General features: G+C 37.9%; 1 protein-coding gene across 1 annotated transcript in view; it reads left to right on the top strand.

Annotated features, from left to right (window-relative positions):
- iqgap1 (IQ motif containing GTPase activating protein 1) overlaps window positions 1-11,511 on the top strand; it is a 74,192-nt gene extending 62,681 nt beyond the window's left edge. The window contains 12 exon segments of the mRNA XM_062416644.1: window positions 1,685-1,825; window positions 1,925-2,009; window positions 3,186-3,418; window positions 3,532-3,664; window positions 4,437-4,539; window positions 4,647-4,782; window positions 4,884-4,971; window positions 5,648-5,857; window positions 6,654-6,820; window positions 9,427-9,549; window positions 10,466-10,574; window positions 10,737-11,511. Of these exon segments, the coding sequence (XP_062272628.1) occupies window positions 1,685-1,825; window positions 1,925-2,009; window positions 3,186-3,418; window positions 3,532-3,664; window positions 4,437-4,539; window positions 4,647-4,782; window positions 4,884-4,971; window positions 5,648-5,857; window positions 6,654-6,820; window positions 9,427-9,549; window positions 10,466-10,574; window positions 10,737-10,850 (1,642 nt within the window). The 3' untranslated portion in view covers window positions 10,851-11,511.
- Window positions 11,512-14,301: the final 2,790 nt, after the last annotated feature.

Here is a 14,301-nt window from a genome sequence, read left to right as displayed (position 1 = left end):
TAAAACATAAAATGCATCAAAACAGGATATAAAAAAGTAACACATGGCAAAATAAAAGAGACATTTAAATATGATTAATGTGTTAAATTGGAAATAAAATTAAGCTAAAATACAAATAAGACGAGATAAAAACAGAGTATAAAAAGTTACAGTGGAGAGTAAGAGATCGACCCTAAAATTTGGGTTAAATAAAAGCAGTTGCAAAAGTAGTGTATGTCAGTATTTAGACCAATTTCAACACCATGAAAGACAAAAATAACACTGCTAATATATTGTATAATTGGTTAATGATGCAGACTGTATATATACATGTGGACTATTCTGTTTTTGTATTTATAATCAGATTTAAAAGACACTGTTAGACATTATTTTATCTTGAATTTCTAGATTTTACAGTGTGATGTTGTTTAGTTATAGTCTTATTTATATTCTAGTTTCAAGCAACCTTATCTTATCTGCAGTTTTGTCTTGTTTGATGCCAGTAAATGCCTCTAGATTACAGAGGGGGATTTTTTTTTTTTGCAAGGCTGCAGTGAACAGTTGAGCCAAAACAAGCATCAGATGTTGTTATAGGGAGCAGTCCACTGGTTTTACACATAGATCTTAATGTAAGTGTCATGAGGAGTACTCTAGACTCTGAAGGAGCCGTCACACATCTTATACCAAGAATACACAAATGATTACCTTCAGATAGTCGCTATAGAACCAGCAATTGTAAAAAGATCTATTTAAAGCTTTCCTTTGTCCCAACTTCTATTACACGACTACTCAATAAACCTTCATGGTTAAAGTGACTCAAGCGCAGTGCAGAGGTGCAGTAAGGAATGAAGGAAGGAAGGAAGGAAGCTGACTTTTAGTGTAGACATTATGTTTTATCATTTAAGATTTTATTTATTTTCTTGCATTATGAGCTATGGCACATTCATTTTATTATGGGTTATGTGGAATATCTTCTTCTTGCCACATATCACTATACTATACACTAGTATCAGTGTCTTGAATCACATTGATTATTGCCTGTATTGCTGTGGTTGCAGCTTTGTGCACCACTGCATTGTTTTTAAGAGCCACATATTTATTGATTATTAATACATAATATAATGCATGTGATTGCAGCTGTGTGCACCACTGCATTGTTTTCACGAGCCACATATTTATTGATTATTAATACATAATATAATGCATGTGATTGCAGCTGTGTGCAGCACTTTTTGCACTACTGCATTGTCTTCTCAGTTATGTATTATTACGATTGTGTATTTTATTATCATGTATTGTTTGACTGCAGCTTTCGCCCAAGACAAACTTCCCACATGTCATTAAAGTGTATCTTATCTTATCTCAACAGTTGTATAATGTCTCCTGTGCCTCTCAAGCTTCTCCAGAGTTTGAAAAAGAAAAGAAAAATAGCCAGATGATATCAAAGAGGTTATGACAGCGGCTTAAAATTTTAAACAGGAAGCCTTCATTAAAAACTGAAGGTGTGGAGTTAGAAAAGGAGAGGGTATTAATAATGAAAGATGAGGAGATGATGGGGGGAGAGTTTTTGGAATTAGATGGACTAAAGTTAAGTTAAGATCTCTTATGAGTCCCCCAACTTTATGGAAGTGCAATACTACGATGCTAGAGTACCTCTCTGTTTATAGTCTCTTATTTTCTTTCTTTTTATTATTGTCGTCAACAGTAAGCTGCCTTACGACGTGACTCCTGAGCAGGCTATGTCCCACGAGGAGGTGAGGACAAGACTGGAAGCCTCCATCAAGAACATGAAGACGATCACTGACAAATTCCTGTCCGCTATCATCGTCTCGGTGGATAAAATCCCGTAAGTTCCTCTCTTTTTACAGACTTCAACATCAGGTAGTTTCTTTCTGTCTCTCTTCACACTGTGATGTCTGTGATTGGTTTTTTTATTGTCTGACAGATACGGAATGAGGTTCATCTCCAAGGTGCTGAAGGACACTCTCCAGGAGAAGTTCCCAGATGCTACAGAGGATGAGCTCCTCAAGGTTCGCACTCTTAATTTGTAGGATAATATTATAATAGTCACTTTGTAGTCTTTAACCCTCCTGTTGTCCTCGAGCCAAGGAAGGAAAGGAGGAAGAAGGAAGGAAAGGAGGGAGGAAGAGAGGATGGAAGGAGGGAAGGGAGGGAGGAAGGAAGGATGGAAGGGAGTAAGAAGGAAGGAAAGGAGGAAGGAAGGGAGGAAGAAGGAAGGAAGGGAGGGAGGAAATAAGGAAAGGAAGGGAGGAAGGAAGAAGGAAGGAAAGGACGGAGGAAGGAAAGGACGGAGGGAAGGGAGGGAGGAAGGAAGGATGGAATGGAGTAAGAAGGAAGGAAAGGAGGAGGGAAGGGAGGGAGGAAGGAAGGATGGAAGGGAGGAAGAAGGAAGGAAAGGAGGGAGGAAGGAAAGAAGGGGGATGGAGGACGGAAAGAAGGAAGGGAGGAAAGAGAGAGGAAAGAAAGAAAGACAGAAGGAGGGAGGGAGGAAGGACAGAAGGAAGGAAAGAAGGAACAGTCAAAACAGACGGGGTCAATTTGACCCGGGAGGACAACACAAAGGTTAAAGGTCAATTCACCCAAATCACAAAAAAACAACTTACATAATTCCCATTTTTGTGTATCTAGTTGTTTCTACACATGCAGATAATTTCAGTTTGTGCTGCAAATGCAAAAAATAGTCAATAGTATTTGGTTTGTTATGCTTTAAAACATCAAACATCTGGATCTAGATCACTTTAACTCTTTATAAAATGAACATTTTGATAGCTGCATCTTTGCAGCATTAAACTGTGTGAACTAACCCTTTAATCCTGAAGAGTTAAACGTACATTGCTTCCTTTCTCTTTGCATCCTTCACTGAACAACTTTTTCTCCTTTTTTCATCTTCCCCTTTGCTCTCCCCTTCCTTGTTTCCTATTCTTCTCTTTGCTTTTTCCACCTTGCCAACCAGCTCCAGCCCTCCTCTCTTTCGGGGGAAGGGTGGTGGTCTGCTCCTTCTCTTTTTTCATCTGCTGACCTCAGGTGAGGCTCTCTTCCCCTTCATCTTGCACCAACTCTTTCCTGACACTTTCACTTTCCCAAACCAAACATCTACACTCATTTCACTCCTGATTCATCTGTGTAGTCCTAAAAAAATAACGCTGTTACCGTAGCTGACACATTTTTTGATTTTGACCTTTCAGATTATTGGGAATCTCTTATATTACCGTTACATGAACCCAGCCATCGTTGCACCCGATGCCTTCGACATCATCGAGGTGTCGGCGGGCGGTCAGCTGACCACCGAGCAGCGGCGAAACCTGGGCTCCGTCGCCAAGATGCTGCAGCACGCCGCCTCCAATAAGATGTTCCTGGGTGACAACGCCCACCTCAATCCCATCAATGAATACCTCAGCGCGTCCTATCAGAAGTTCAGGTGTGATGTTAATTATTTGAGAAATATGAAGCACATGTTCCTTCCTTTCCCCCCCCCCCTTCTCGTATCGTATTGTCTCTTTTTTAACTTCCTGTCTCTATTTTCCATCGCAGGCGTTTCTTCCTGGCAGCGTGTGACGTTCACTCACTGGAAGACAAGTTTAACGTGGACCAGTACTCTGATTTAGTCACCGTCACCAAACCTGTCATCTACATCTCTATCGGAGAGATTATCAACACTCACACAGTGAGTTCGAACACTCAAATAGCTTCCACTGCATGTTTACCTGTACAAATATATATAAATATGTATGGTTTATTCATTAGGGATAATTTTACAGAATATGTAAATAAAACACTTTTTTTTTTTTTAATTTTTAACATTTCACAGACATTAGTCACAATGAGCTTGAGCACTCTGCAAAATTTGAATGATTAAAAAAAATCGCAAAATATATGAAATTAGGCTTCAAAGTTGTGTAAAAGTCTGCCTATTTCTCTTCTCCCAAACGCTGTGGGAGTGGCCGCTGAGTCCGCTGAAGCCCCGCCCCCTACCAAGTGTCACCTGTCAATCAAAGTCACCACCTCTACCAGAAACATGGACGCTATGCCTGAGAGCTTTCTGCTGCTAACTCTGCGGCTAACTCGGCGGTTAGCTCAGGGGTTAGCTCGACGGCTAACTCAGCTAACTGGCAAACTGTAGACTGTAGTAGTGGTAGTGTGCGCTGAATGTATTTATACCTCTACAGCAGCAGGGGCGGGTTTATGCTCCGGTGTGTAACCGTGCTATTGGTCACCGGTTACGTAATCGCCGGGTTACATAACCTGGCTGAGATTTTCAGACCCGCCCATTAAATCCAGACAAAGAAATGTTGAAACAGAGTTTGTGAAGCCTAGCTCCACAATTCAAATCTAAATGGTTGAAATGCTTTTTACACCTTTTTTAGAAATATATATATATATATAAAATAAATGTGTTTAGAAGAAAATGTCTGAATTAACTTTTTGTGTCCTGTTAGCTGCTGCTGGACCATCAGGACGCCATCGCTCCAGAGCACAACGACCCAATCCACGAGCTGCTGGAGGACCTGGGCGAAGTCCCCACTGTGGAGTCCCTCATCGGTGAGTAGTGAGAGAGGGTTAGGGTTAGAATTTGGTCTGTCGTGAAAATCAAAGAGTGATACGTGTCATGTTATAATCTGACTGTTATTAAACTGTGTCGCTCTCAGGTGAAAATCCTCTTCCTCCTGACGACCCCAACAAAGAGCTGATGGGGAAGACCGAGGTTTCGCTCACGCTCGCTAACAAATTCGACGTCCCAGGTGAAGCCAATGTTGAGATGAACGCCAGAACCCTCCTGCTCAAGTAAGTCCATCCTGTAGATTCAAGGCTTAATAAATTATAATATGATATGTTTTTAGAAATGATCATGATTTCTTCTCTTTTTCTCTCTGTCTCTCTTTCAGCACCAAGAGGCTCATTGTGGATGTGATCCGGTTCCAGCCGGGCGAGACTCTGACTGAGATCCTGGACTCAACAGCCGGCACAGAACAGGTCAGAAATGAGAAAATTGAAGGTTTTATTTGGCTGAACATCAATAATTTAGAGCAATAATCAGATCCTCAGCAGAAGACAAACAGCTACTCAGCGTTTTTTTCCATCTGGGTGGAAATCTACTGGATTGCTTTATGGCTAAAAACAGGAAGAGGAAGCTCTACTTCCTTTTTAAAAAGGGCTAAAAGCAACAGATGATTGTATTAATTGGTGGTTAAGTGCTAAACAACTTCTAAAAAATAAAGCAGCAAAGTTTAAGGGAAAAAACCTTTACTAATGATACGATTAAAATACACAGGGGTCAAATAATATAAACAGACAACACAATATTTATATTAAAATAAAATATTAATATACTCTCAAATGTATGTAGAGTAAATTAAGTTTTTAAATAATTTTGTTTTTTTAAGCTTGTTCTATAATAATAATATTAATAATAATAATAATAGAAATAAAATACAATAAAACAACAGCAAATAAACACTTTTTTTTATTAATAAAAATAATAATTTATTTTAGAATTTCTAAAAATTTGACATGTAGTACAAATTAATTAAAATTACACTAATTAAAAGTCAAAGTAAATAAATATGTTTTCAGCTGTCGTTTAAAAATCTTCACCATTGAATAAAAAAAAGAGTAATAACTGTAACCCGTCTGGTTTCCGTGGCGACAGGAAGCGGAGTACCAGCGCGCCATGCAGAGGAGAGCCGTCCGAGACGCCAAGACTCCCGAGAAGATGAAGCAGGTGAAACCGGTGGTGGACGACAGCCTGACGCTGCAGGGCAAGAAGGACAAGATTAAGAGTAACCTGCAGAGGCTGGCGGAGCTCGGGAAGGTTCACCCCGAAAACCGCTACCAGGACCTCATCAACGACATAGCCAAGGTACGGAAAAAAAGAAACCAAAAAAAGATGTGGATGATTAAAAGAAAGAATAACTCCTGTGTTCTTACTTACATGTGCTTTTTTTTAAAAGTCTGCGTAAAGTAAAAATAAAAATGTGTTCTGAGTTTGACATACCACAGAAGAGTGTGTTGTTAACCACCCTGCAAAATTTGAATGATAAAAAAAATCGCCAAATATATGAAACTAGGCTTCAAAGTTGTGTAAAAGTCTGCCTATTTCTCTTCTCCCAAACGCTGTGGGAGTGGCCGCCGAGTTCGCTGAAGCCCCGCCCCCTACCAAGTGTCACCTGTCAATCAAAGTCACCACCTCTACCAGAAACATGGACGCTAGGCTTGAGAGCTTTCTGCTGCTAACTCAGCTGCTAGCTCGGCGGCTAGCTCTGTGGCTAACTCCGCTGCTAGCTCGGCGGCTAACTCGGCTGCTAGCTCGGCGGCTAACTCGGCTGCTAGCTCGGCGGCTAACTCGGCTGCTAGCTCGGCGGCTAACTCGGCGGCTAACTCAGCTAACTGGCTAACTGTAGACTGTAGTAGTAGTAGTGTGCGCTGAATGTATTTATACCTCGACAGCAGCAGGGGCGGGTTTGTGCTCCGGTGTGTAACCGTGCTATTGGCGATTTTCAGACCCGCCCATTAAATCCAGACACAGAAATCTTGAAACACAATGATTGAAATGCTTTTTACACCTTTTTTAGGAATACATTTATGACCTATTTAATGTGTTTAAGAAGAAAATGTCTGAATTCACTTTACACGGTCTTTAATGTGTGTTTTTACAGGACATCAGAAATCAGAGGCGGTATCGTCAGCGTAGGAAAGCGGAGCTGGTGAAACTTCAGCAGACCAACTCGGCCCTCAACTCAAAGACGGCTTTTTACAACGTGCAGATCGATTCGTACAATCAGTACATCAAGACGTGCATGGACAACCTGGCCAGCAAGGGCAAGTAAGTGTCCTCTGATCTCTTTATAACATCTAATATAGAACAATAATCACAATAATCACTTTTTAGCTGCTTCTTTTGTTTATGAGGTTCACACACCAGACGACCCACATGTGCACATAATTAAAGAACAGTTAAATTGCAGTTTGTATGATGCATAAACAAGATAGAAATCATATTTTAAGCTGGATTGTTAGTTTGGAGTGCTTTAAGTCCTCAAGTAGGTCTTTTAAGTTTAAGTTTACAGTTAAAATAATCTGATTTATGCATTTACTGTAGATTTTAAACTGTTTATTAAATGTATCCCAACATAAAGAGCTTCTACTTCTAGCTCATATCTGAATATTGCCTCTAGGTAACTCGTAGCAGCGGCTCTCAGCAGTGTTTATCTTCAGATTCCTGCTGCTGGTTTTGATTCATGGACATTTAATCAGGAGCTATTTTACTGCTGGAACGAAGAATGCAATTAAATTCAAAATAAGAACTAATCTCTTTCTAGATCAGGAGGGTCAAACTCATTTTTATTAAAGGGTCACAAACAGACCAATGTGATCTGATGTGGGATCATTAAAAAAAGGGAAGGAAGGAAGGAAGGAAGGAAGGAAGGAAGGAAGGAAGGAAGGAAGGAAGGGAGGACAGATGGAAGGAAAGAAGGAAGGGAGGAAGGACAGTTTGAAGGGTGGAAGGAAGGAAGGAAGGAAGGAAGGAAAGAAGGAAGGAAGGAAGGGAGGACAGATGGAAGGAAAGAAGGAAGGGAGGAAGGACAGTTTGAAGGGTGGAAGGAAGGAAAAGAAGGAAGAGAAGACGATAGGGAGAAAAGGTGGAAAGAAGGGAGGAAAAGAAGACATAAAGGAAGGAAAGATGGAAGGAAGGAAGGGAGGAAAGAAGGAAAAGAAGACAGGAAGGAAGGAAGGAAGGAAGGAAGGAAGGAAGGACGGACAAGAAAAGATAGACAGGAGGAAGGAAGGAAGGAAAGAAAAGAAGACAGGAAGGAAGGAAGGAAGGAAAGATGGAAGGAAGGAAGGGAGGAAAGAAGGAAAAAAAGACAGGAAGGAAGGAAGGAAGGAAGGAAGGAAGGACGGACAAAAAAAGATAGACAGGAGGAAGGAAGGAAGGAAGGAAGGAAAGAAAGAAAAAAAGACAGGAAGGAAGGAAAAGAAAACAGGAAGGAAAGTGGGCCAGATTGAACCCCCCTGTGGGCCGGTTCTGGCCCACTGGCCTCATGTTTGACATCCCTCTTCTAGATGGTTTAACATCATCTTCAAAGTTTTTTAAAGACATAATGTTTAATATTCTTTCCACAAAAGCTACAAAAATGAACTTACGGTAATAAACCAAATTAACTTAATAAAAAGAGCCAGTAATACGCTGCATTAAGTCATTTATTACATGGAAAGAAGGAAAAGAAGACAGGAAGGAAGGAAGGAAGGAAGGAAGGAAGAGAGGGAGGACAGATGGAAGGAAAGAAGGAAGGGAGGAAGGACAGTTTGAAGGGTGGAAGGAAGAGAAGACAGGACGATAGGGAGGAAAGGTGGAAGGAAGGGAGGAAAAGAAGACAGAAAGGAAGGAAAGAAGGAAGGGAGGAAAGAAGGAAAAGAAGACAGGAAGGAAGGACGGACAAGAAAAGATAGACAGGAGGAAGGAAGGAAGGAAGGAAGGAAGGAAGGAAGGGAGGAAAGATGGAAGGAAAGAAGGAAGGGAGGAAGGACAGTTTGAAGGGTGGAAGGAAGGAAAAGAAGGAAGAGAAGACAGGACGATAGGGAGGAAAGGTGGAAGGAAGGGAGGAAGGAAGGAAGGAAGGGAGGAAGGAAGGGAGGAAGGACAGTTTGAAGGGTGGAAGGAAGGAAAAGAAGGAAGAGAAGACAGGACGATAGGGAGGAAAGGTAGAAGGAAGGGAGGAAAAGATGACAGAAAGGAAGGAAAGATGGAAGGAAAGAAGGAAGGGAGGAAAGAAGGAAAAGAAGACAGAAAGGAAGGACGGACAAGAAAAGATAGACAGGAGGAAGGAAGGAAGGAAAGAAGGAAAGAAGGAAGGAAGGAAGGGAGGACAGATGGATGGAAAGAAGGAAGGGAGGAAGGACAGTTTGAAGGGTGGAAGGAAGGAAAAGAAGGAAGAGAAGACAGGACGATAGGGAGGAAAGGTAGAAGGAAGGGAGGAAAAGATGACAGAAAGGAAGGAAAGATGGAAGGAAAGAAGGAAGGGAGGAAAGAAGGAAAAGAAGACAGAAAGGAAGGACGGACAAGAAAAGATAGACAGGAGGAAGGAAAGAAGGAAAGAAGGAAGGAAGGAAGGGAGGACAGATGGATGGAAAGAAGGAAGGGAGGAAGGACAGTTTGAAGGGTGGAAGGAAGGAAAAGAAGGAAGAGAAGACAGGACGATAGGGAGGAAAGGTGGAAGGAAGGAAGGAAGGAAGGACAGAAAGAAAAGAAGACAGGAAGTGTTGACTCACTGTCCAACATGGTTTACTGGAACTTCAACACAGCAGCAGAACCATCATTAATATTCTGAGTAACACCTGTCGCTGCTGCTGCTGCTGCTGTGATATTTAAACATCTTCTACAGCTGTATTGTACACTTTGTCTTCTTTTCTCCGTCTCTCTGCTTTTAGGTTGTCAAAGAAACCCGGCGACAACAAAGCCAAGAAGAGTAAAAATGTTTCCCAGAAGTACACCGCCGCTCGCCTCCATGAGAAGGGCGTTCTGATCTCCATCGAGGATCTGCAGCCCAACCAGTGAGTAGCTGGATCTTCTTCTTCATTACGGACCCGACGTTCATCACTGAGACCATGTTTTAATGGTCTTTAATCTTTGTAACTTCATTTAAATTGGATGTTTTAACACTCTTTTTTTTTACTATTTTACTTAAGGATTAGTTTCTACATGTGATATATCGATTTTGATCTTTTGACCGTTAATTATGAATAAATATACAAAATACAAATATCAACAAACATATCAATAATAATAATAATACTTTTTATTTATAAAGCACATTACATTTGCAAATACAATATAATAAAAGGCTTTTTTTATATAAGCAAATATATAAAATACAATATAATAAAAATGCTTTTTTATTTGAACAAATATATAAAATACAATATAATAAAAAGGCTTTTTTTATATTAGCAAATATATAAAATACAATATAATAAAAAGGGCTTTTTTATATCAACAAATATATAAAATACAATATAATAAAAAAAATGAATATCAATAAATATATAAAATACAATATAATAAAAAGGCTTTTTTATATAAGCAAATATATAAAATACAATATAATAAAATTATTTTTTTTCATATCAATAAATATATAAAATACAATATAATAAAATTATTTTTTTTCATATCAATAAATATATAAAATACAATATAATATTTAAAAAAAATTCATATCAATAAATATATAAAATACAATATAGTAAAATACTTTTTTATAATAACAAATATATTAAAAAAATATAATAAAAGGCTTATTTTTTAATATCAGCACACATATACAAACAAATACAGTATTTTTTTATATCAACATATCAAATAAAATAGAGTAAAATATATAAAAAATAATATATTTTAATATCAATCAACATTTTCCTCTGTATTTACAAGCTGTCTTTTCTTTTTTTACTCTTCTTTTCTTCGCAGGTTCAAAAATGCCATTTTTGAGATTTCTCCATCAGAGAGCGTCGGTGTGTTTGATGTGAAGGCAAAGTTCATGGGCGTTCACCTGGAGACGTTACAGTTAGAATATCAGGTACTCTATCTTTTATTTATTTTCACTGCTTTTCTCCAACAGTGAAGGAAACAGGTGTAGTGATTTCTTTGGTAGATATAACAGAAGTGGTTAGCGGTGGACTGCGGCTGGCTGATCTTTGTTTTTTTCTTCTTCTGTGTTTGTTCCTGGTTTCGCTCTCAGGATCTCCTCCAGCTGCAGTATGAAGGCGTGGCGGTGATGAAGCTCTTCGACAGGGCCACCATCAACGTCAACCTGCTCATTTTCCTGCTCAACAAGAAATTTTATGGGAAATAGAAAAAATGTGTAAAGAAAGAAAAAAAAAAAAAAAGGATAAATAAAAGGGCTACAGACAGAGACACTGATTTTTAAACCACAACACCCGCTTTAAGGGTTGCTAAAAAAAAAAAAGCCCTGACCTGAACCTTCCTGGTTGTCCTGCATCCTCCCCTCCTACTGCACTTCTCTTCTTACGTGCCTATGCAAAAAATTATGTGCATTATTTTTTATTATTAGGTGGATCACCGTCTTTGCTTTATTATTCTTCTTAATGGGACGGTCTATTGTACAAATCAAGTCAAAAGCAGTCTCTTCTTCCTCCTTATTGTCTTTGCTTATTGCCTCATTGTCTGTAACTGCAGTTAGGTCAGAGGTTGTAAGAGTTGTATGTTTATTTGTTGTTGTTGTTTTTTTGGCTACTTTATATTATGAATAGCTTATGCATGGGATTAAAATTATAATTATAAAAAAATATATGTTTTATGTAAAGAGATCGTGTTTTATGTCTTTCTTAGCTGTTAGTTAATCTCACCTGACTGATAAACGCCTGATTTAAAAACGTCTCCTGCACCTCCTCTCGATGCCAAAAGTTTAGAGCTGCTACGATTAGTCGATTAATCAATTAGGTGGCAACTATTAAATTAATCGCCAACTAATTCTGGTAATTGATTCATAGTTTTGAGTCTTTTTTTTTTTTTTTTTGACCAAGAACTTTTCAAAATTCTCTTGATATCAGCTTCTCAGATGTGAATTTTTTTTGGTTTCTTAACCCTGGTCGGGCTTTGGGAAACAGCGATGGACCAAACAGCTAGTCAATAAATCCATAATCAATGAATCATGAATTGCAGCCTTGCCAAAGTACCAGCTGTAGTCTGTAAGAAAGATATTTCCCAAGTGCTGACTCAGTCTTTGACTCGACTCCGACTCGTCTCGGATGTTTCTGTGTTTAATTTTGTGCCACTGCTCGAAGCAAAGTGGAAGCTAATATAACTGTAGTGATTAATGCACTCTTTCTTCTTCTCTGTATTTTTATTATAAACACCATAGTTGATTTATTTTTCATATATTTGACTTCGATCAGACCTCTGTCTTGATTAGGATTTGACCCACGTCGCCACATGCTGAACTCTCTTTTTCTATGGAAACGAGAAAAAGTGGCATCAGACTTGATATTTGACAAGAATTGCAAGAATGCAATGCTCACATTGAGCTGTGGAACTCAACACACGACGATTTTTAATATAAGTATCTTTTTAGGATTTAGCTTGTCGTGTTAAACAGAGTATGGCAAATTCTAATCCAATCTCTGCCGGCACTAATCCGTCTCCGTAGCCTTTCCTTATCTTTCTCGAGAAGACAGGATGTTGTTGTTTTTTTTTTTTTTGTTGGACTGGACTGTGCTGCATCCGTCTGACGTTCATCGGCGGAAGAAATGCACGAAAAGTGGTGCAGATGTGCCCATTTAGAGGCTTTCTTGGATGATTTAACTGGAGATTATATCATTTTTAAAAGTCCCTTATGGGCTATTTGTCATGTATAATGTAACACATGAATGTCACAATACATTAACCGGTTTGGCAAACGTATTAAACGTCACTCGTGCTGATCTGTAAATCAAGGGGATGGGACCTAGAGGTTTAAAGCTGGACATTGAATACATAGATTTTTATCGTGTTTTTGTTGGAAATAATTTGACAAACCTGCCCTTATTTATATTTTTGTATGTTGTCAGTCCACATGATACTGTAGTTAATGTTCACATAGTTTAAGACGGATCATGTTAAATGAACTTGAGGATGTGCAGTATTACGGTGAATTGACTCGTGGGTCCAGTAGATGTCACTCTACACCTTTATTGTCCTTATTTAAAAAAAAATAATAATAATAAAAAAAAGCCTTTAAACTGGGATTGTCCACAGAAACTATTGAACTAGATGTTTATTTTCTGTAAAGGTGCCCTAATCAAAAAGTGGACATTATTCTTTAAAATAGATTATTTGCTGTCATTCACACAATGTATTTGACTTTGTTTTAAAATAAAGCTCTACTGATGCCACGTGTTTTCCCTTCTCATCTGACAGTTGTTAAGCTTGAAGTAACATTTTGAGGTGGTTCAACTTTACTTTATGATTTTATACTTAATTTCAGAAGGTAATATTGTACTTTTTTTTTTTTTACTCCACTGCATCTATTTGAAAGATTTTACACATTCTCATGGTTATATATTTAACTATCCAGCTGTGTGTGTTTATATATATATATATATATATATAAAGCAGTTAACATCTGCTGTGTTTATATGTGGGTTTATTTATTGCACACACAGGAGAAAAAAAACAACCATAACACAAGAAAAGTAATACATGTAGATTTCTTTGAGGTTAAGAAAAGAGAACAATGTAAACAACAATGAAATGTGCAGAAGGAGCAAATGAAACCTATAAGGGTTCATCAGGTGGCCTCCTATGGTGAGATATACAACATAAACACTTAACAGTAAATAAATAAAGACAAATGCATACAAAGGCTAAACTAAAACATAAAAAACTAAGGTCTTACAAGTGCAACAATTTAGCAATGCATTGAATATGATAGTTAGAGCAGTTATGATGCTGCATGACTTAATTGATCCAGGAAGAAGAGTTAATTATTAATTATAACTCTTAAATGATTTTAGACTGGTGGAATGTTTAATATAACACTTAACTTCTGTTTATATGTTAATACATAAGTCATAACTATCAAACATAATTTAATATAACATCATTTATATAGATAATACTTATTTTTGTAGCAAAAAGTTTTGACACTTGCTAATTCAAGGTTTTTTTTTTATTTGATTTGATTTTTTTTTTTTTTACTGTTTTTTACATTGTACATTAATGAAGGCAACAAAACTATGAATTAATACATATTAGGGCTGGGTATTGTTTAAAAAAGTATAATACCAGTACTAATCCAAGTACCCTTAAAGTGATACTGATACCAGTTGAATACTTCTCCGTACTCCTCCACATCTGAATGATTTGATTTTTACAAAAACATTTTAAAAAGTCTTCATATTATTAATATTTATTAAATCAAAAATGCTCAAAATCAGTATGTGGGAGACACATACGTACATCACATACACTTATAAATCCATCCACATGTTGCATTAAATCGAGGAACGCTTGCATTGATTGGCTGTGAGCAAGTCCGTACTAATAGTCATATTTTGTAGCTCTGGGTGCAAAAAAGACCGATTGCAGGTATCGTTTGATGGGAGACGTTTCCATACTACTTGGTATCGATTTATTTCAGTCGATACCTTAAAAGGTATGGAGTACCGAACACAGTAGTCACTACCTTCTTAATGTGTTTGAGACCATCAGTATATTTGGGTCAATGACATATTTTTGTGTCCATGTGGTTTAATTGAAATTTAAAGTTGTTAAAATGTGAAAATAAACGTATGAATAACTTGCAC

The sequence above is a fragment of the Scomber scombrus genome, chromosome 1 (genome assembly GCF_963691925.1).
Source record: "Scomber scombrus chromosome 1, fScoSco1.1, whole genome shotgun sequence".
NCBI lineage: Eukaryota > Metazoa > Chordata > Actinopteri > Scombriformes > Scombridae > Scomber > Scomber scombrus.
This window is presented reverse-complemented; position numbering and strand designations above follow the sequence as displayed.